Source organism: Eubalaena glacialis, chromosome 19 (assembly GCF_028564815.1).
Source record: "Eubalaena glacialis isolate mEubGla1 chromosome 19, mEubGla1.1.hap2.+ XY, whole genome shotgun sequence".
NCBI lineage: Eukaryota > Metazoa > Chordata > Mammalia > Artiodactyla > Balaenidae > Eubalaena > Eubalaena glacialis.
Genome location: NC_083734.1, coordinates 2,860,756 through 2,882,272, shown reverse-complemented (window position 1 = coordinate 2,882,272; position 21,517 = coordinate 2,860,756). Strand labels below are relative to the sequence as shown.

At 58.1% G+C, this 21,517-nt stretch overlaps 2 protein-coding genes across 6 annotated transcripts in view; one reads left to right on the top strand and one right to left on the bottom strand.

Annotated features, from left to right (window-relative positions):
- Nucleotides 1-7,496, top strand: part of ALDH3A1 (aldehyde dehydrogenase 3 family member A1) — a 28,970-nt gene extending 21,474 nt beyond the window's left edge. For all 5 annotated transcript variants that reach the window (XM_061175591.1, XM_061175590.1, XM_061175592.1 and 2 more), the window contains 11 exons: nucleotides 1,253-1,364; nucleotides 1,727-1,893; nucleotides 3,177-3,408; nucleotides 3,701-3,786; nucleotides 4,029-4,237; nucleotides 4,759-4,876; nucleotides 5,384-5,525; nucleotides 6,158-6,324; nucleotides 6,737-6,836; nucleotides 7,163-7,293; nucleotides 7,370-7,496. In XM_061175591.1, coding sequence (XP_061031574.1) covers nucleotides 1,732-1,893; nucleotides 3,177-3,408; nucleotides 3,701-3,786; nucleotides 4,029-4,237; nucleotides 4,759-4,876; nucleotides 5,384-5,525; nucleotides 6,158-6,324; nucleotides 6,737-6,836; nucleotides 7,163-7,293; nucleotides 7,370-7,384 — 1,362 coding nt within the window. In that variant the 5' untranslated portion in view covers nucleotides 1,253-1,364; nucleotides 1,727-1,731 and the 3' untranslated portion in view covers nucleotides 7,385-7,496. The remainder of the gene's footprint in view (nucleotides 1-1,252; nucleotides 1,365-1,726; nucleotides 1,894-3,176; nucleotides 3,409-3,700; nucleotides 3,787-4,028; nucleotides 4,238-4,758; nucleotides 4,877-5,383; nucleotides 5,526-6,157; nucleotides 6,325-6,736; nucleotides 6,837-7,162; nucleotides 7,294-7,369) is intronic.
- Nucleotides 7,497-18,066: 10,570 nt separating this feature from the next.
- On the bottom strand, nucleotides 18,067-21,512 carry LOC133080425 (uncharacterized). The gene is made up of 3 exons (XM_061176316.1): nucleotides 21,262-21,512; nucleotides 20,526-20,815; nucleotides 18,067-20,081 (listed from the first exon to the last, which is right to left on the bottom strand). Exons 1-3 carry the CDS (start codon nucleotides 21,510-21,512, stop codon nucleotides 19,726-19,728), a joined length of 897 nt encoding a protein of 298 aa, XP_061032299.1. The 3' UTR covers nucleotides 18,067-19,725.
- Nucleotides 21,513-21,517: the final 5 nt, after the last annotated feature.

Sequence of the window (21,517 nt, the reverse complement as noted above, 5' to 3'; positions counted from 1 at the left end):
TCCCAGGCTTGGGGCACCCTGGATGCCAGCAGGGCCCTCCTCTCCGTGCCGAAAGCCAGGGTGGGGGTCAGTGCTGCGGAGAGGGGAGGTGATGGGAGGAATCAGAAGCCACTTGCTGGAATTCAAGCAGGATTTCATATATATACATATACACACATACATACATATACATCTATAAATGGCTTTCCATTTTGCAAAAAATTTATATATACCATGTATGATAATATATACACATATACCATATGTATTATATATACCATATCTACATATATGTATATCTACAAATATGTAGATATGGTATTTTATTTTTTTGCCAAATGGAAATAGCCTTATTGTGGGTTTTTTCTGATGTCAGAGGTTACACCGTGTCTGAAAGTGGGTGGAAACCTCTTGGAGGACAGGAAGAATTGCTGGGGGAGAAGGGAGGAGGAACACTTACTTTTCTCTGTGTCCCTTTTGTATCTTTTACATTTTCTACCATGAGCGTGTGTTACCTGTTCAAAAAGTGAACAAACATTTTTTAAAAATGCAAGTTCACTGCAAAAAAGTGAAGCCCTCCAGAAGATGAAAATGAAGATTACCTCTAATCCACCCCCAACCCCCATCCCCCCCCGCAGTCACCACGCCGGGGCTGGGGGGGGGGCGCCCCTCTGGGCTCTCACGTGAACAGGCACGCACACGCCTGGGGTATCTGTTGTTCTGGAACCTGTTTTGTTTCTTATCCCTCATGCCCGGGACACATCTGGTACAGAGAGCGCCCTTATAAAGGTGCTGGAACACTTGTCCATCTCTGTCCTAATTACTGCACGATCACCTGGCACATGGGTGCAGCAGACGTCTTTGAAATTGCCTCCTGCTGATGGACATTTAGGATGTTTCCAGTATCTCTCTGTTATGTATAAACCTGATGAACTTTCTTGTTCATGAATGTTTAGGAATGCTCTCATTTCTATGAGCTCCTGAATGTGGACCTACTACGTCACAGAGAAATAGATTTTAAAGGTTTTTGCTGGGCGTAGCCAAATGCCTCTCAGCAGAGCCATCCCACTTCGCCAGCATGGTCTCCTGTACGGGTAGCTTTTTTGTGGAAATCTGAAGCTCTGTGAGTCGGTCTGTCTCACAGGTGTTACAGGCACACACGGGTTTAAACACCAAGCCTGGTTCTGTCTGGGAAGCCGCCAGTGCTTTTGAGAATGACGGCTCAGCCAGAAAGGTGGTGCGGGAATCCTGATGCTAGGTTTTCTTTAATTAGCGTGGGTGTGGAAGCACGACCCGTGTCCTTTAATCTGATCTGGAGAGTGCCCTGGTTGGGTGTGCAGAGCACTTGGAGTGATTGCCTGGAGAGTCACCAGCTCTGCACGAAGGTAGAGATGGGCATGGGGCCTGAGAGATGCCAGGAAGGGCCTGCCCCCAGCACCCTGCCAAGAACCCACCATCAGCAGCTGTAGACACCCTTAGGACCGCAGGTCACTGCTGCCTGGTCCTCACCGTGGGGGTCTGTCATCTGCTCAGGGAGGGAGAGTACGCTGATGGCCAGAAGAGTCCAAGACAACAGGGTTAGGGAGCTGAGAAGGCAAAAGGAGGCCATTTCCCGGTGCTCCCAGGGAGATCTTCTTCCTATAAAATTATCAGTGCGGGTGGGTGCTGCCCTGGGGACCCCGGGTCCCAGTGGGCGGCCGGGGAGCGCGCGCCCTCCTCCCCGCTCCAAGGAGCTCTCTGTCCTCAGGAACCATGAGCACAGTCAGCGAGGTGGTGGAGCGGGCCAGAGCCGCCTTCAACGCGGGCAAGACGCGCCCGCTCCAGTGCCGCGTCCAGCAGCTGGAGGGGCTGCGGCGCCTGATCCGCGAGCGCGAGAAGGACCTTGTGGGCGCGCTGGCCGCTGACCTCCGCAAGGTGCGCCCCGACCGGCCGCGGGCCAGGCTCTGCGCCCGGCTCTTTACACTTAGCCCCCAAAACACTCCGGGCGCCTCAGGACCCTTTTACGGAGGGGAAAGCTCAGCCGCTGAGATGGGGCGCGCCGGCTTCTCCTTGCGTCCTGAGGCGTCCCAGGTCCCATGCGCCCGGTCCGCCATCCCCCCTCCTGGCTTCACGCCCTTCTCCACCCAGCCCAGCACACGAGGCCACCCCTTTCCGGCCTCCTCTTTCCTTCAGCTCTCAGCCCCGTGCCGACCGGGTTCCCCACACCAGGGAACAGCCCAGCCTGGCTGCGCGGAGGGCAGCCTGCTCTGCTGGGCGTCCTCCCTCCCTCCCCATCCTCTCCTCCCCCTGGGCAAAATCAGACCCCCCCGAATTCTCAGCCCCTCCCCCTCGCTGCCCCCAAGTCACTTGGGCCTGCTTCCACCCTTCCGTCCGCCTGGCCTTGGAGCCCATCCCCCTACCGTTTCCTGGCTTTTTGCCGCTGTATTTTTTTTTTTTTTAATCTCTCAAGATTTCTCATTTTACAGCAAAAAACAAAGGCAAGAACACCCAGTGCTGACCTCACGACTTCTGTCTTGCTCTGCACAGCCAAAGTTCACAGAAGGCTGTGTATCCGACTTTGCACCCCTCTCTCGGGAGCCCCCCACACTGGCTTCCTCCGCTGGCTGAGGGTCTCCTGGATTTTCTCCTGACTCTCTTTGGTGGCCTCTTTCCTGAAGCCACTTCATCAGGGTGGTGTTCTTAGGGCTCCGTCCTGGCTTCAAGTCTCGTTTTCATTTTTAAGCCTTCCCGGACACCCCTCGGTTCAGTTCCCCTCGACTCACTAGTGACCCTCAAATCACTACTCAGGTCTGAGGTGCCCTCGGACACCTCATACTTGATGTGTCCAACCTGTCTGGGCCCCCTGAACTGGCAGATAGGGGCCCTCACAGACCCACCACCCAAAGGCTAATCCTCAGCTCCGCCCCCTTGTGCCTTCTTGCTTGGCCCGCTGGGCTGGGGAGCCCACGGTGAATGGCCCACTTCACGTGGGCAGCAGAACAAGCCAGGCTGTGTGCAATGGGCCCACCTGGAGCATGAGGTCCAGTCATGTTCCCATTTTGCAGATTGGGAGACTGGGGTCAGGAAGGTCATTCAGGGTCACAAAGCTGGGAAGCAGCGAGCCAGGACCACCGCCAGCCCTGGGGCCTCTGCTCGGAGCCCCGCTGCGTGGCCCTCACCCTGGGGCCGGCGAGCCTCACGGAGCCCTCTCGCTGTAGAATGAATGGACCGCCTACTACGAGGAGATCGTGTACGTCCTGGAGGAGATCGACTACACGATCAAGAAACTCCCTGAGTGGGCTGCGGACGAGCCCGTGGAGAAGACCCCCCAGACCCAGCAGGATGAGTCCTACATCCACTCAGAGCCCCTGGGTGTGGTCCTCATCATCGGCACCTGGAACTACCCCTTCAGCCTCACCATCCAGCCCATGGTGGGCGCCATTGCTGCAGGTACCGTGGGCCCCGTTCTGGGTCGGGGAGCCAGGAGGGATCCCTCTTCTCCACTGCAGAGGAGGGCCTGGGGTGGGGGGCTCAGGCCTGTGCGAAGAGGTGGCCTGGGGTCAGGGAGCCATTGGAGGGTCCGGCTCTCACAGGAGGCTGCGGGGACCAGGCTTCCCGGTGCCCAGGCCCAGCCAGGCTCAGATGTCCACACAGCCTCACCGCCCACCATGCGCCCTTGGTCCCTGGGAGGGCAGAGCAGGGGGGTGGCCCCAGCGTGGCCCTGATTCCGTGTGCTCTGCAGGGAACGCGGTGGTCCTCAAGCCGTCGGAGTTGAGTGAGAACACAGCGAGCCTGCTGGCCACCATCCTCCCCCAGTACCTGGACAAGGTGACAGACTCTCCAGGGCACACGGAGAACTGGGGCGGGGCCGTGTCTTTAGGGGTTGAGAAATAGTGAATTCTTGCAGCCAGGGCCCAAGCCACGGGTGGGGTGAGGACAGCTGGCCACTCCCATTGGGGTGACTGGAGCCCCTGAGCCGGGAGAGGGGGTCCACTTGGTGGTGACTGCCCGGCCACGTGGGGAGGGGGCTGTGGTCCTTTCTGAGCTTCGCTTCTGTCCTCTCTCGGAAGGATCTGTACCCGGTGATCAGTGGGGGTGTCCCCGAAACCACGGAGGTGCTCAAGGAGAGATTCGACCACATCCTGTACACCGGGAGCACCGGGGTGGGCAAGATCGTCATGACGGCCGCGGCCAAGCACCTGACCCCCGTCACGCTGGGGCTGGGGGGCAAAAACCCCTGCTACGTGGACAAGGGCTGCGACCTGGACGTCGCCTGCAGGTGGGGGGGGGGCTCGGCTTAGCTGCCCCCCAGGCAGGCGGCCGGCAGTTCACTCTGAGTGACGCTGACGCGGTCCCTGCCCTCAGGGCGCCTGCGGTCCTGGCCGGAGCTGGGGGTGGAGGTACCACGCTCGCAGAAGAGGTGCGGGAAGAGCTTCCCGCAGAGGAGGGGTCCAGCCAGAGCCCTGCCCACCCTCGTGTCCCGCACACGTAGCCTTCTGGGGTGTGGGACCCTGAGCACAGTGACATCTGGCCGTGCAGGGCTCAAGGCTGTGAAAAGAAGGCGATAAAGGCCGCCCACCCCAGACACCCCCCGCCAGTCAGTGATGAGGTCACTGCAGGCCCTGTGAGCACGTCCAGGGTCATGGGATCTAGAAGCCAGTGGGGTGCTAAGGGGCCCCCCTGGCGGACAGCTCACAGCTCAGCCCCGCGTGCCCTGACCCTGGGCTAACTGAGCCAGAGGCCTGTTCCCGGGGAGCCCCCCGGGCTGGCGATACGTCATCTAACCTGGGGTTTTCACAGACGCATTGCCTGGGGGAAGTTCATGAACAGCGGCCAGGTCTGCGTGGCCCCCGATTACATCCTGTGTGACCCCTCCATCCAGAACCAAATCGTGGAGAAGCTCACAAAGTCCCTGAAAGTGAGTGTTGGCCCCGTGGGTGGGTGACAGGCTGCCAGGTGGTGAGATGGACGTGGACTTGAGAAAAGACTGGATTATTTTTTTCTGATCATGAAAATAATCCACACTCACTGTCGATAATTTGGAAAAGATTAAAAAGCATAAAGAAGGGGAAAAAGCTCCACCCAGAATCCCACCACCTAAAGCCAGTCGCTGCTGACTTGGTGTGTTCCCTCCATTCTCCTTGCTGTAGACGCACGCGTTTGGTCCCAGTGTGATGTCCAGACGCTGTGCGTGTATCTCTTTCAAACAACAGAGCTGTCTTGCAGCACTTCATGTGCCAGGGAAGTCATGGGGCCCCCAGGGTGTGGCAGCTCCGTGGTTCTCGGTGTCGCTGTGCCATCGACTGTCGCTGTGCCATCCACCAGGCGGTGCCCACGTGTGCTCCCAGGTTGGGGTCACCAGTGACCTCACAGCCTGTGGCCGCGATGAGGTTCCACATCCTCACCTGGAGGCTCTCCTCCACAGGAGTTCTACGGGGAGGATGCCAAGAAGTCCCGCGACTACGGGAGAATCATCAACTCCCTGCACTTCCAGAGGGTGATGGGCCTGATGGAGGGCCAGAAGGTCGCCTACGGGGGCACCGGGGACGCGGCCACCCGGTACATAGGTGCGTGCGCTGCCGTTCAGGAGAGCACCGCCTGCCCGCCTGTGCTGCCAGGGGCCCCGCGAGCGGGCGGCGGGTGGGCACACACCCCTGAAGAGCAGACGCAGCCCCATGGTGTGTGTCTGTCACTTTCACCAGTGGCCCCGGGTTGGCTCTGGGCCTCTCGGTGGGCAGGGGCTGGGCACAGCCCCTGGGAGGCCCCTCTCCAGCCCAGAAGCCCCTCCCCTCAAGGCCTAGAGGAGGCTTCACCTCCTCTGCATCCCGGCAGCTTCAGCAGAGGCCACAGGAGCCCCAGGTGTGCCGAGCGGGAGGGGCCCGCCGTGCCTGGGCTGGAGGGTCAGCAGATGGGACTCCACTTGGTCCCCAAGTTGCCAGGAGGCTGAAGAGCTCCAGCAGGGCTCACGGGGCCAGCGGGGCACAGGGCCCGCCCCCTAAAGTGTGGAGCCCGGGCTCCCCCCATATAGGTGAATCCAGGGTTCTCTCCGTGGTCCGCCGGGATGGAGCCTGGCAGGAGGAGGCCCCATGCCTGCCCCCCACTAAGCCTTGCTGGCCTTGTCGGTAAAGGGCTGGGGAGAAACCAGACGCCTGGGCTGGGGTCTCTGTGCTGGCTGATGCCGGCCTCTTCCCTGCTCCAGCCCCCACCATCCTCGTGGATGTGGACCCCCAGTCCCCGGTGATGCAGGAGGAGGTCTTCGGGCCCATAATGCCCATCGTATGCGTGCACAGCCTGGAGGAAGCCATCCAGTTTATCAGCCAGCGCGAGAAGCCCCTGGCCCTCTACGTGTTCTCCCTAAATGACAAGGTGAGCCGGGGGGCCCTCCTCCAGGGTCCTGGGGCCCCGGGCGCGCCGCTCCTGCAAACGGGATCCAGGGGTTCACAGACCTGGGAGCAAATCCCAGCCTCACCGCTCACCGCAAGCCGCTTAACCTTCCTGAGCCCCTTTCTTCTCAGCTCTGAAATCAGGACAGAGTGTTGAATGAGAAGATGAGCCCCTCGGTGCGGCGCACGCCGCCCTGGGAACTGCTGCTCTTACCATCTCCCCACAAAACTATGTGGGGGGAGTGGGGAACCCAGACTGGGGCTCGGGGCGGGGAGCGGCCCGGGCCAGGGCTCTGCCTTCACCAGCTGCGCGTCCTGGCGGCTCCAGGACGCCCCAGGCAGCAGGGAGGGGCTGGGTGTCCCGGGCGGCAGGCTGAGCCCCGGGACTATTGCAGGTGATTAAGAAGATGATCGCGGAGACTTCTAGTGGCGGGGTGACGGCCAACGACGTCATCGTCCACGTCACCGTGCCCTCGCTGCCCTACGGGGGCGTGGGTGAGTCTGGGGCCGAGCTCACGGCCCGCTGCCCCCTGCGGGTGTCCCCCCCACCCTTGGGCTGGGCCTCAGACTCCCACTGACCTCTCCCTCTGCTGGCATATCCATCAGCCACATTCATCCTTGAGACCCCAGAGGGTCCCAGAGGTCACCTGGGGCCTGAGAGAGGCCGCACGGGCCAGAGGTCACAGAGCCACCTAGTGGCGGGGCTGGGATGAGACTCTTCCTGGCCACACCCCGGGGATCGGGGCCCCCGGCGGCTTGGAGAAGGGGCGCAGGGGGGGTGTCGGGGCCTCGGGGCCACGCTGAGCCGGCTCCTCCCGCAGGGGGCAGCGGCATGGGGTCCTACCATGGCAGGAAGAGCTTCGAGACCTTCTCCCACCGCCGCTCTTGCCTGGTGAGACCTCTGCTGAACGAGGAGGCCTTCAGAGCCAGATACCCACCGAGCCCGGCCAAGGTGAGAGGTGGGGCGGCAGTGCGGGGAGCCGCTGGGCCCTGGGCAAGGGCCTCACCACTCCTCGTGTCCCCCACAGATGCCCCGTCACTGAAGCGCCGCCCTGGCCTCGCTGTGCTGCGCCCTTGGACGGCTGCTCCTGGCACCCCTCTTGCTCCGAGGGCATCCTCGCCTCCCTCGCTAGAGTAGAGACCAATAAAGTTTCCCAGCAGCCCAGGAACGTGTGTGCGTGCGTGTCTCTGCAGCCCTGCTCCCCACCCTCTCTGGTTCCCCCCATTCCCCTCCACTCCCCGGAGCCTCACTTTAGCCCCAGGGCCCCTGGGCTTGGGGACGTCAGCTCCATTTCAGGTGTGTCCAGCGGAGGGGTGACCATGGAGGCCAAGGCGGGGGTCCCTGGTGAGACCCGTGGTGGGTGGTCAACACGACCCGCTGGGTGACTCCAGAGTGATGGTCCTGGGGCCAGAGGATGGGGAGCCAGGGGCAGCCCCAGGAGCCTCAGTGCCGGCAGCATCTGGGCCCCGGGGTCTGGCCTGAGGGGCCTGAGGAGCCAGGACAGGGTCCAGCGAGGACCACGGGAAGCAGGGCGCGGGTCAGAGCAGGAGCCAAGAATCAGGCCAGCGGGTGGGCGGGGCAGCTGGGGAAGACTGGCCGGGGCTGGCCGCTGGCTGTTACCTTAAGCTGTTACCTGTGCCTCATCCCCTCCAGGAGAAGGGAAGGGGGACCGGGCAGAGGGTGAAAGGTTCTGTGTCACTGGATGTCTACTGTGCATGCATACCTGCTCCTTATTTTGCAAACATCAAATAACTGAATAGTAACAAAACCAAAATCTTCTCCAGACCTGCTGCCCCTGCAGTTACTACCTCATTTCCCTGCCCTCCTTCCTCCTGCCCACCCGTCTGGCCGAGCCCGTCCGTCACCTGCTCTCTGCCGAAACCACTCCCGTCCATCCGGGCCCACCGTCGTGGCCGCAGCCTCCCCAGGCCCTGCCCGGCCACCCCTCTTTCCAACACCCTCCCCCTCAACTCTGGGGTCCTGGGACCCCACACTTCTGTTCTCCCACCTCCCCGGATTCTCCTCCCGCATTAAAGTCTCTGGCCCTGGCCCTGAGCTCCTGACGGTTTAAGCTGTATTAACAGCAAAGACCACATCCTGCTCAAAGGTGTGCCCTGGGCTGGGTTGGGGGAGGGAGTCTCGCCGGACCGCCCCCTCCCCTCCACCCCTACCCACCAGCAGCCCTGCGCGCCGTCGTCGGCAGATGAGGAAACCAGGCTAGGGAAGCAGTGTCGCCTGGGCTCGCTGCGCCACTCACCGGGGCCGCGTCTCTGGAGCATCTGCTCCTTCCTGACACCACGGAAGTGTCACCTGCAGTGGCGTTTGAGGGTCTCCTCAAAACCCTTGCTTGAGGAGGTGTCGAGAGAGCTGGAAACGCTCAGCCTGGGGAGAAGACGGCTCAGGGTTTCCAAACACCTGATCTGCCTTGTTCCAGAGGGAAGATTAGCACCTTCAGGAAAAATCACTATCATCTCTCTTTTTCTTTCCTCCTCCTTTTCTTCCCACTTACTATCTTTATAACAAGACAGAACGATCTAAGCCGTTTTATTGTGATGTCCCAGACCTGACCCGTTCTGGACTAATCCTATTTCCAAACTAGATTTAACTCAAAAGAAAACAATGGAAAAACCCCTTGATCTTGCCTCCACCTGGTGAGCCCATCTACTGTTTTCTCTTTCTACTGTTTTTTCCTGGACTAAGGAATGGGCTGAAAAAATATTTGCACAACTGATTCATTCTTTCCAAACAACTGCCATTGTCCAAAACGTAAATGACCGAGAACCATCCCAACTCGCGGCTCACCAGCGAGAGCAGGTGACATTCCGGGTGGCTCCTCACAACCCCCGTCACGCTGGACGGAGGGCACAGAGGGCACCCGTGACTTCCCGATGTGACTTCCCGATTCTCAGCCGGATAGCCACAACCTTAGCAAAGCATCCTTTGTTTCCATTGTGTGGTGCTTCTAGTGTTTAGATTCTCAGACATAAAACACGCAAACCGTCTGTCGTGGTCACAGTCTCTTCTTCTGTTGTTGTTACAGAACAGAAGGGAAGATTTCCCCCACTCGTTTGTTCGTTCAGCAAATATTTTTTGAGTGGACTGTCCCGGGTGCTGTGACAGGGTGATAGGGTCTGTGCTTTCGAGGAGCCACGTTCAATTGGGGTGACTTAGGAAAGGCTGGGTGCTGCTGCAGCAATGGGCTGACCCCAGGACAGCTGTGGGTAACCCGACAGGAGATTGGCCGGGCTCTGCTCCTCGAAGCCCCCTGCTAATGGAGGACCCCCCGGCTCAGGGCAGGCCTTGGGGGTTCAATGAGGCAGGGGAGGGGGAGGCGGAGGGTCGCCCACGGGTCGCCGCGCTCACATCCCGTCTTGTACCCCACCCCTGCCAGCTGAAAGGGTGCTGGGAACCGCAGAGGACCGTCGCCATCGGGCAGCAATACGGACACAGACGCTAAACACGGGAATAAACAGACGGAAAAAGTACCGGGCAGGAGGGCAGTGCCGCTCTGATGATGGAGGATCTGCCCGCAGTGAGAGAGGCCCACTCGAGGAACTGACTGAGGGAAGGTAGGCCACGCTCCCCTTGTCACGGCCCCCGAGAGCTACCCCAACCCGCAGTGACTCCTGTCCCCCCCCATCCCAGCCTCCCCGCTCCCTGCACCCCACCGCCCGGACTCCACCCGCAGCCTCTGGCCAAGGTTGAACAGCGGAGAAATGTACCATCTCCCACTCCGGAGGGAGGGCGGGTGCCAGGGGAGGACCGGGCCTGGCTCTGCTCCTGACGTTCTCTTGGCCCTGCCTCTCCCGTGGGCCAGCATCACCCTCGGGCAACAGCAGGATGGCCCTTCTGTGACTCTCCTCCTTTCCCCGAATGTCTCCGGAGTCACCCTGATGGCTTGGAGTGACTGCGCTGTGGACCTTGGTGAGGGTAGCAGGTGCCTCGTGGTCTGTGCCAACTCCATCCCCTCCCCCCTCCATAACAGTATCCCCATTTCGTTCAGATACTCGCCTCTAAGAAAGGTCACTTTGTCCCCAGCTCAGAGAGAAATCTCAAATAGTCTAAACCAATCGTTCCTCAACCCTGGTGGCATGCTGGAATATTATAATAATTTTAGGAACTTCTAAAAAGATACTAATGCCTAGGATCCTGAGCTTTAAAAACAAGTTTTATATAGACTTTATTTTTTAGAGCAGTTTTAGGTTCACAGCAAAACTGAACAGAAAGTACAGAGATTCCTCCCATATGCCCCCTGCTCCCACCCACGCACGGCCCCGCCCACCAGCAGCGACCCGCACCAGAGTGGCGGGCTTGTTACAGTCGATGGGCCTACATTGACATGTCGTTAGCAAGGGTCCTGAGTTAGTCTACGTTCCGGGGTGGAAACTGAGCATTAATATATACATTATATATATATATGTTTTTTAAGTTCTCTAAGTGATTCTAATATTCTGCCAGGGTTGAGCACCCCTGGCAGAAGCCAGTACTGAAGTGTGCTTTCCCAGCCAGTGACTAGGTGAGGATGGGCACGCCCCCCAGTTGTGAGCGGTAGGGTATGAGGGGAGGTCTGCTGGGGGTGGATTCGGGGAGAGGTTCCTCCCTGATGAAAACAGAAGCAGCAGAAGGGATGAGTCCTCTTCTTAGAAGTTGGTGTGTCTGGATGTGACACCTGGAATAGTGCAGCCATCTGTGACCATGAGGACAGCCTCCTTGAGGCTGAGTAGACCTGCTAAGAATGGGGGCGCAGAAAGATGGAAGCAACTTGACCCTGCCCTGTCTTTGGAGTCTTTGTTATACGTGATGATAAGATGTCCTTTAAAAAAAAAACATTTGAAGTGTGTTTTCAGTTATTTACATTTGAAAGCATCTTATCGGATGCAAGGAATCAACCACTCTGTCTGGGACAGACTCTCCCCTCCTCCCCTCCCCTGGCTGGAGTCCATCTCTCCTCCTCTTCCTCTTGGTCTCTCCTTGTCCCGGCGTCTTCCCAGCAGGGCTGCTTGTTCTCCTACCTGAGACTCCTGCTCGTGCTTTCTGGCAAGTCCTTCCTCCTGGGCTCCCCTCCCTGGCCCTGAAGCAACTGCCAGCCGGGCCTCCTGATTCTGAAGCCCCAAGCACACCGGCTCCTCCCTCCGGCCACTGCTGACCCCGTGTCCTGTGCTCCGAACCAACAGGAGAGACAGGACTTGCCCCATATCTGCTCTGGGACTGTGTCAGCCAGGTTGAGAACAGGACACGGACTCCACTGCAGGTGTTTTCAACAGAGAGAGATTAAATAAAGGGAATCAGGGGGAACTCCCTGGCGGTCCAGTGGTTAGGGCTCAGTGCTTTCACTGCCGAGGGTGTGGGGGTTCAATCCCTGGTCGGGGAAATAAGATCTCACAAGCGGCGTGGCACGGCCAGATAGATGATAGATAAAGGGAATTAGGTCTCTACAAAAACACAGGAAGGGCTGGAGGAGCAGCCGCTGGGCAAGGCCTCCAGGAACGGCTCCCAGGACGCACGGGAAGGACACTCCTGCAGAGTTACTCCTCCACCTGGGGAATGAGACCCACCTCTGAACTCACTGCCATGGGCTGGGAGGTGGCACTGCCACCATAACCGCTCTTGACCCCAACCACGGTGGTGATGGGACACATGACGGCTGCAGCAGAAACCCCCAGGCGTCCATGCCCTTGCTTACCAAGCCAAGTTGCCAACCTTGTATGTAAGGACAGAACTGAATTCCCACTGAGAGCCCTGGCTGCAAGACAGTCTGGGAAAGGTGGTTTTCAGCAACACAGAAAGCTGCCGGCAGGAAGGGTAATGGATGCTGAGGGCCAGCTGACCTACGCCTTCCTGATCGCCAAGTGGTTCTAATTTCAATGCTTACGTCCTGGGGTTAGTGTGAGGATGCAATGAGGTAACGCAGGGGAAGCACTTGGCACGGAGCTGTACCAGGGCCTGGTTAATGCCCGTCACCGCTGCTGAGGCCTCCTCCTGCTGCCTCTGTGGTCCTCCACGCCTCGCTCTGAAATGGACTCGGAGGTCACTCCTCAGTGGAGAGTTTTCGCTTTAGGAAGTTTAGAGCAAATGGTCTTGAGAGGGTGGCCCAGCAATGGCCAGGGCTGACCAAGGCCCTCCTCAGCACCAGCCTCCCCGGACGTGCTGCCCCCGGGGCTCCCACCGGCCCCTCGGCCACGCCAGCAACCGTTGACTTTCCAGCCAGGAGTGTTATACAAGCTGCATATTTATTTTGTTTCTAAGAAATTTTGAAAATACCAAGCAGGTGTGGCCTAAGCGGCTTAATTCCTAAAGGCAACAGAGATGGTTCGTGCAGGCGAGGTGGCCACAGGCAAAGCCGCTGCCCAGGCTCAGAGCCAGGCCCGGCAGGACAGGCAGCTCTGGTGGCCACCCAGTCAGCCCGCTCCTTCCCGGGAGACCCAGGATGGGAGCACCTCGGGAAAGCCGCGTGCCCTCGGGGGCAGGTCCAACGACTCTCACCGCGGGGCCGAGCCCGCGGCCTCGGTGCCCCGCCTGGGACTGAAGTTCTCTGCTGGGAGGGCAGCCTCCACCTGCCAGGTACTCACTCCAGGCTGCTGTCAACTCCGACGACTGGCTGCAGCGTTTTAGCAAAGCAGGAGGGTAGAGGGCTGGGTGGGGAGGGAGGACGGGGGTCGGTGAGAAGTTGTTCTCACCTCTCTGGTTTGACCCAAGCTTTTACGTCGAAAGATGGGGAGAAAACTCATGCCTTCTGTTCCCTCACATGACAACGAGACCCTGCAGGTGCCAAGCTTTCCCAACGACTGCCTTGCCGCCCGGGGAATGCTGCCCGGGCCTGGTGCCAGGGCGCCGCATTCACAGAACATCTTTCCTTTGAGCCAGAGCCAGACGTGAGCTCACGAGTACTCGTGTGACCTTCCGGGAAATAAATGTTCATGCTGGCAGCTGTTTTGCTGGAGAAAGACGACAGCTTTCTGTTCCCCGAAGCCTGTCTGCCTGGTAGGTGTTTACAGGGTCAGGGGCTGGTAGAAACTGGAATGACCCGTCCTCTCTCTCGGGAAGGCAGAGGGAGAGAGGAGAGAAGACCAAGCCCGACTAGATACCCTGGCGGGAGGAGCATTTCAACGCCGAATTCTTCTTCAGAGAACAGGCCAACAGTTCCTAGACAGACAGAGAAAAGTTTTCTTCCTCTTTCTGCTCCAAACCTGTGCTCAGTGTGATACAGCCTGGAGAGGCAGTTGCATAGCACCCATACCATGTCTCCTCTACCCAACGCCCATGGCAGACATTGCGAGTTGATCCCAGAACTCGTCTACTGAACTGTCTTGAGTTTCACAGCACAGCAGTGCAAGGTAACATCCACGCAGAGCTGGCAGGCTGGAGGAAAACTCTTGCCATCCCAGATGGAGCAGAAAGAAAGTGTACTTTGAGATGACACAGACCCAGCCTCATATTCTGGCCCCGCCACTTTATTTGGGCAAGCTCTGTATTTCCCTGAGCTTTGGTTCTCTCATTTGTAAATTGGAGATAAGCATATCTACCTGAAAAGGTTGGGACAAGATCAAATGTGATGATGTGTCTAATGCTGCTGGTCCAATTAGCACATAATCGAGAGACACCTCTACACACCCTCCTAAACTCAACACACATTCTGCAGGAAATCTCTACAGATGAAAATGCCGTGAGCCAAGCTCATTTTTCTCTTGAATCCTTTTCTCCTCCTCCTCCTTCTCTTTCTCCTCCTTCTTCAAAAAGATTTGTTATGCAACAAAATCTGTTATGCAGATTATTTAACCTACTTAAGAAAAGAATCTCAAGGATTTGTGCAGTGTTCATTGACCTAAAGGTAAGTTCTGGGCCTCTAATAAGTTAGTCTCATCTGGTCCATACCTTTAGAACATCAGGAATCAAGGACCAGAGTTTAAGGAAGAAAGAAAGAAAAAAGACTCTAACGTCTATTAAATGCCTACGATGTTCCAGGCACTTCCATATATGTTAGCTCATTTACTTCTTGTGTCAGTACTTTCTGTGAGGTTTAAAAAAAATTTTTTTTTAAATTTTGAATTGTGGTAGGGACTTCCCTGGTGGTCCAGTGGTAGAGAATCCACCTCACAATGCAGGGGACGTGGGTTAGATCCCTCGTCAGGGAACTAAGACCCCACATAGTGTGGGCAACTAAGTCCACGCGCCACAACTACTGAGCTCACACGCCTCAACTAGAGCCCACGTGCCACAAACTACAGAGCTCATGCACTGTGGAGCCCGCGCGCCACAACTAGAGAGAGAAGCCCGTGGGCCGCGACGAGGATCCCGCATGCCGCAGCTAAGACCCGATGCAGCCAAAAATAAATAAAATAATAAAAAATAATAAATCTTAAAAAAATTTTTTTCAATTGTGGTAAAATACACATAACCTAAAATTAAACATCTTAAACATTTCAGAGTGTATATAGCTCAGTGGTGTTAAGTATATTCACACAGTCATGCAACCAATCCCCAGAACTCTTTTCATCTTGCAAAACTGAAACTCTATACTCATTAAACAATAACCTCCTCTCCCCCAGCCCTTGGCAACCGCCATTCTACTTTCTGTCTCTATGAATTTGGCGACTCCAGGGACCTCATATGATACCTCATCAGTGTGTGTCTTTTGGTGACTGGCTGATTTCACTTAGAATGATGTCCTCAATGTTCATACTGTTGATGTGTTGTGTGGCATCTGTCAGGATTTCCTTCCTTTTTAAGGATGAATAATAGTCCACTGAATGAATAGATCACATTTTGTTTATCCCTCAATGGACACTCGGATTGCCTTCACTTTCTGGTTGGCTGTTTGTGATTGGTTGTCCTTAGGCTGTGACCTCCTGGCGTTGAGGCATTTACAGGCTTAGGTGCTGGTTTGCTTACATAGGCCTCCTTGTTTATTTAACTTAACGCTCCCCTGAGCAAACAGTTGGGTTCAACAAACCGCCTCATGAAAGGGGTGCAGGTGTGACAGAAGGTGGGGGAGGGGTGTCCTCTTGCCTCCCAGGCTGGCTAGGATCTGATGGGTCAGGGAGGGGCTTGCTCGGTGGTCTGGGAGCATCCTTGACCCTTCATGCTAGGAGGTCTGTCTCCCTAGCAAGACCACGTGAAGGACAGTAAGTAAGGCAGGGGTTTGCTCAGTGGGGTCACTATGAAGACAGGAAGCTGGGGTGGGGAGAGAGCGGCAGGTGCAGGGGTCAGGAGGTTGCAAGGAACCGACCTCCACTCACATCATCTCCAGTAAAACGTGAGGCTGGAACGATGGGGCATCATCTCGTAGGAAAAGGAACAGCCAGGCCACAAAGGGACCGGACATGGAAAAGACATTGAAAAAACCAAATGAGTGAATGAATGAATGAATGAATGAACGAAACGGTGGCCCCCTCCCCAGCGGGGCACAGGGTCTCCCATCTCTGCCCCTCACTGGGGCTGCCCTTCTCGTCTCCTCCCACATGTATGCCTCCACTGCTCCAGGCCCCCAGCACCCCGTTCAGTGCAGTATTCCCTCCAGCCTTGCCGGAGCCTGGCCGAGTCTGCGCAGAGCTGCGCCTCCAGCCCCTCCTTCTCTCGGACCCAGCTCCACGCCCACCCCCGAAGTCCGGGGAGAGAATCTGATTGGCCCAGCCTTGCCTTAGCCGCCAATAAACTGTGGCGGAGAGGTGGTCACGTGGCACGTGGACCCGCCCCTGCCGGGCATGGTGGGCGGGGTCCACAGGGCCTGGTGCGCCGCGTGCACCACGTGCTAGCTTGCCTGCCGCGTGACCGGCTTCGCCCCTCGGGGCGCCCGGGCCTCGGTAATCCGCGCCGGCTGCGCGCAAGGCTGGTCTGAATTAAGGCTCATTTTAGATCGAGGCGGTTGTTCCCACGTGAGCCGCCTAAAGCTCGGGCTCGGCTTCCTGTTTGCGCTCCGGCGTGGATCCCGTGCTGGCCCTCGAGGCGGTGCGCGGGCTCGGCCTGCCTTGACCTCAGTAAAGCCCTTCGTTTGAGGCCAGCTGCTCCGTGCCTGCTGACAACAGTGGCCTGGGCTCGGGGTTCGTGCTGGGGAGGGCTCCCTGCGGCTGGGCGCCCAAGCCCTCACCGTGGCTCCCTGGATGGCATCTGCGGGAGCCGGACAGATGACGGCTGTCAAGGCTGAGGCGTCCCCGAGGGCTCCCCCGGCAGGTAAGCAGCTGCCCCCTGACTGTGCGCTCCCCCAGCATAAGCCTTCCTGGGCGCTGGGCTCTCCCAGCCCACCAGGTGCTTTCCAAACCCTCCAGTTCGGGATGGGGGTTGGCCAGGGTTTGGGGGGCGGGCGAGCCGTAGCAGGTCACTGAGCCCTGACAGCCCCGGCAGTTTCTGGAAGGGTCATCTCAGGGACAACTAGGGCCAGTGGGGAGAAGCAACAGTAGGCCGGGTTCAGGAGGCCCCTGCCACATGGGACAGGCCTAGGAAAGGTGGCCTCGGGACTTGCATCTATTGATTTAAGAAGTAATGGTGAGCTTGACGCCTCCCAAGGCCTTCATCTTTGCCAAGGAATTAGTTGGGGGTGGGCTAGGGCAGCAATGTGCTGGGAAGGTGGGCAGAGGTGTCAGGCCAGTGGTTCTCAGCCCAGGCTGCACTCGGGGAAGTTACCTGGGTGGGTCTAAGAATGCCCGGCAGAGGAATTCCCTGGTGCTAAAAATCAAGAGCATGATTATCCTCGGTGGGAATAGTGACTGAACACGACGCCAGGGGCCTTAGAGGAGGCTAGTGAAGTAAAAATCTGTTTCTTGAGCTGGCTGCTGGTTACTCAGGTGCATTTAATTTATGAAAACTCGTGGAGCTGTTCACTTATTATATGTGTGCTGTTCTGTATGAATGTTATACTTCAATAAGAAGTTAAAGAAAAAAGGAAAAGAAATTGCTGCCTGGGCCTTAATTAATTTAGAACATCTGTGGTGGGACCCGGGTAGTGATATTTTTTTAAAAAGCTTCCAAGGTGATTTTTTTTTTTTTTTTTTTGGCCATGCCACGCAGCATGTGAGACCTTAGTTCGAACCCGTGACCTCTGCATTGGAAGCACAGAGTCTTAACCGCTGGACCAGCAGGAAAGCCCCTAGGTGATTCTAAAATTCAGTCAAGGGTTAGAACTGCTGGTTTAACCCCGAATTTGGTATTCCCATCCCCTGGAGATGAGCTTAAGCATGGGTGTGTGTGATACTAGAGGAAGTTAGTTGGGGAACTTCTGGGAAAGTTATCTTGCTCCCAAAAGTGGCCTGAGACAGAGATTTGAATATGGATGTTGTCACAGGTGGGGGTGAGGGGAAGGGAATGAGATGCTCGGGGCTGCTGCAGCCATTTTGTAGTCATGAAGGAGAGCCAGGGGAGCACAGCTGAGCCGAGTGATCCGTAAACACTATGGATCTGATTTCCTGTACCAGTACAATACACAAAGCCTACATTTTCTAATTTGTTCCATCACCTGGATCTTGATCCTGCCCCTACCTACGATGCTTTTTTTTTTGGAGGGCGTACCTCCCACAGTGCTACACACTGCGGTCCCTCTTCCAACTCCTGCCCAGCACTCCCCTCGTGAGGGTGTCTTTGGATGGATGGGCTGAGAACACAACCTAGGCTGCCTCATAGCAGCACCCCTGGGGCAGGAAGGCTGCCCAGACCTCTGGTTGTCACAGGCTTTGGGTATCTGAGTAATGAAGGTTTCCCTCCCCTTTTTCTAGACTGTTTTAGAATGTAGGTTTTATTATTATTCAGGGATGGCAGGGCCAATAGATCAGGAGACGACTACTCACAGTTCCCAAGAGGTGGGGCATGACATACAGGCCACTGGGGGAAGCACCAGGATCAGTCAGGAGGGGAAACGTGCGCAAGAGCCTTTCTCGTACTTTCTGGGGAGTAAACGGCTGAGGCAGGGCAAACAGGCTTCAGATCGGCTCGTTTGAATAACCTCAGCCGGCTCTGAGGCCTACGACTGTGCCGAGGTGTCTGGTACCTGCTCTGGGGTGGTTAAGGCAGCTGGATGGTGGCCCAGAACCCTGAGGGACATGGTGGCTGGTTTGCTGTGAAAGGTGCAGAGTTGTTTGCTCTTGTTTGCAGGCAGAGTTGTTCGTATCTCTAGGAATGAGCTGGCCCTGGAGGGGTAGTCCCTTCAGGGTCAGCAAGGCCCTCCATGTCTTTTCATGGCTTGATAGCCCGTTTCTTTTTAGAGCTGAATAGTATTCATTTTCATTCTTGTAAACTTCTCCCCGGCTGGAAATGCCCCCGTATCTTTTGGGCTTTGGGAGCCCTTGAACTTGGCAGATCCCCCATGAGGACCTCCAGTCACTGTTGAGGCTTGGCCATCCCCAACCCTTGCCCACCTTGACGTCCCACCAGGACCTGAGCCCAGGCGTTTCTGTGGGGAAGGTGCCTAGTGAAGTCTGGCTGGAGGAGGGAGGGGTGAGGGATGGAGGAAACAGGTGTTGGGCGGAGGTAGAGAGGGAAGCGGTTGCCAGATCTGGGGGGGTTGGGGGCTCAGGGGTGGCCTTGGGCGTTTTGCAGATGTTGGTCCTGCCCAGCTGTCCTTTCCCCTGATGATGTATGGGGAGCTGAGGGACCAGGCCAGAGTCTCTCACTCCGCAGTGGAGAGCTGGGTGTTTGGCAGTCACAGGGCAGGGAGGAGGGGTCAGAGAGGAACATTGGCCCCCTGGGCTGGGGGTGCAGGGCTCAGGGCAGCCAAAGGGCAGATGCAACGCCTTTGGGCCTGGTGAAGTGTAACCAAGTGAGGAAGGTTTGCAGGCGCCCGACCCCAGCTGTGCCTGGCAGGTCCCTGGACCGTCAGTTACCTGAGGGCAGGGCCCACAGGCCAGGCCTACCCCCAGGGGGACTCGACCTCTTGGTGCTGCAGGAGTTGCAGCCGGAGACGGCGTCCTCCTTGGATGGCTCTGTGCTGGCATTTGCTGCAGCGGGTCTGTGGCAACAGGGGAGCCCGAGGTCCGCCCCACACCCCCGAGGTTGCTAGGCCACCCAATTTGTCCAGGCCAGTGGCTTCTGTTCCGGTTCCACACGTGCTTCCTTACTGAGTCACTGAGCCCTTCGGGGCACGCTCCAGTGCCTCGTGGCACAATGAGGCTGCCGGGCACCGGAACCAGCTCCAGGGGAGGCTCCCTCTCCTTGGTTGGAAGCCTCCCCGACCCCAGTGTGTGTTGGGGGCTTGCAGTGACTCTCCACCCCCACCATTCCCAGGACCTGGTAGCTTTGGGCCCTTCTTCCCTGCGAGGGTCCTGGGCAGGCCTGAGCCCCTCACCACTCTGCCCTCGTTCAGGGTCGGGGCGTGGGGAGGGGGACGGGAGGGGAGAGGTTGGAGATGGGACAGAGGAGGGGGGCGGGTCCCAGAAGCTGCAGGGTCTCCAGCTCCTCCCGTCAGGAGGTGGACGCCGCTTCCTCTTGTGAGCGTGGGCCAGCCCCGCGGTTAGCGATGGCCAACAGGCAGAGGTGACCTGTGAAACTTCCCAGCTGGGTGTTGACATGGATGTGGCTTCCTCTTGCACTCCTGGAATGTTCCCTCGTCGGGCCAGCTCCACGCCATGAGATGCCAGGCCGCCCAGAGAGGTCCCGTGAAGGAAGACGGGGCCCCAGCGGAGTGCCCGCTGACCACAGGCATCCACGGTGGACCGTTCCACCCAGGCGAGCCTCGGGGCAGCAGCGGACACATAGACACAGGTGCAGTGAAAGCACTACCCAGCGGATCCCAGCAGCCCACGTGATACAAGTGGTGGCTGATTTAAGACACTTAAGTTGTGGGTATACAGGTGATACCATTTTTTTATCTGTTCAGCATCCCATCCTTTGGGGGAGCCAACCTGGCCCCCTCCAGGTGGTCCCCAGCCCCCCTCCTTCCCACCCTTTCCCCTCTGTTGCCATCACAGGTTGGCTCTGCCCCAGTCTTCCAGAATCTGCCTCTGGGGCTGAAGGTGTTTGGAGCTTAATCATCTCATGGGCTTGCCCTTAAAAACCCAGATTTTCTCATTCTAGCTCAGCTTCCTTCTAGATCACATGCCAACACTGGCCCCTCTCCCCCCTCCTCCCCCCTCCCTCCACACCATCTCAAGTTAGTTTCTCCTGTTTCCACTAAGGAACCACGAATGACACAAACGTTGGCAGGAGGGAGGAGATGGGAGGCCGCTGTGCCCTGGGCCAGGGGCTTGGGGACAAGTTCTCACCTGAGAAAGGAGAGGTCCCTGAGGTCCCAGGGTCCGTGGCCCTGTCGCCGAGAGCTGAACTGCTGATCATGTCCAGTGGGGGGTCTGCACGGCTGCCCCTGACAGCGGTGGGCCGTGGAGAGGGGCTCGCTGACCCCGCAGTTCTCACCCGGCTGCGGGGTGATGCGCGGGGCTGGTTGGCTGCTCTGCTCTGAGACTCTGTGCCGGCGCCCCTGGGCTGCAATCCTGGAAAACTGATCTGGGGGCAGAGGCCGCAGGCGCTGCACGAGACACTGGTGAACTTGCAGTCACTGCAACGAGAGGGGGGCGTTCGCTGGAAAAGGCTGGAAGCGGTGGTTTGAAAGTCGACACCTGGGGGGCCTGGGAAGCCCCCAACCCAGAGGGAGCAGTTCCGCCGCTGGTGGAAGGTCGGGAATTCCCACGGCCCTGCCTTGCTCCCAGTAGACTCCGGGCAGCCATCCCGAGAGCAGCCTGGGGACAAAGAGCTTCCGCAGAGGGAAATGGAAGAAGTCGTGGGTTTCCGTCGTCATTTGTGAGACAAGGACCTGCCCTCCAGACGATGAGCTGACACTGACCTGCTTAGTACCCCCCGGGGGGCACCCGGCAAACCCTGACCTCACCTGGTGCCCTGCAGGCCGGTCCACTGAATGCCCTCCGTCTGGGGGACAGAGAGCAGTTGGCCCCTCGTTAGAACTGGCCCTGGGCGCCCCCTCCACCTCACCCCCCCTGCCGGAACCTGGCTCTGCCGCCCGGGAGTGCGAGTCTGCCTCTCTTCCTCTGGGCCTGGGAGTCCTCAGGGCCCCCCAGGCCTGCCCATGCCTGTTCCTCCTGGGCCTTGCTGCTGACCCCCGGGGAGGGGTCAGCCCGGTGACTCTGGGGACCCAGGGCTCGGTCCTGTCTGGGGCCAGTGGGCCAGGCAGCACGTGGGCCGGGGGGCAGGGCCGGTCCCTTGGGTGGCGACGGCCCCTCCTCCCAGCCCTTACTCATTAGCC

What these genes read in the sequence shown, in the direction of transcription:
- LOC133080425 (XM_061176316.1), bottom strand. Translation starts at nt 21,512, where the DNA reads ATGAGTAAGGGCTGGGAGGAGGGGCCGTCGCCACCCAAGGGACCGGCC. An exon ending in CTCCCGGGCGGCAGAGCCAG is followed by an intron (nt 20,816 to 21,261) that starts GTTCCGGCAGGG and finishes CTCTCGTTGCAG; the next exon opens with TGACTGCAAGTTCACCAGTG. An exon ending in AGGGACCTCTCCTTTCTCAG is followed by an intron (nt 20,082 to 20,525) that starts GTGAGAACTTGT and finishes GTCTTAAATCAG; the next exon opens with CCACCACTTGTATCACGTGG.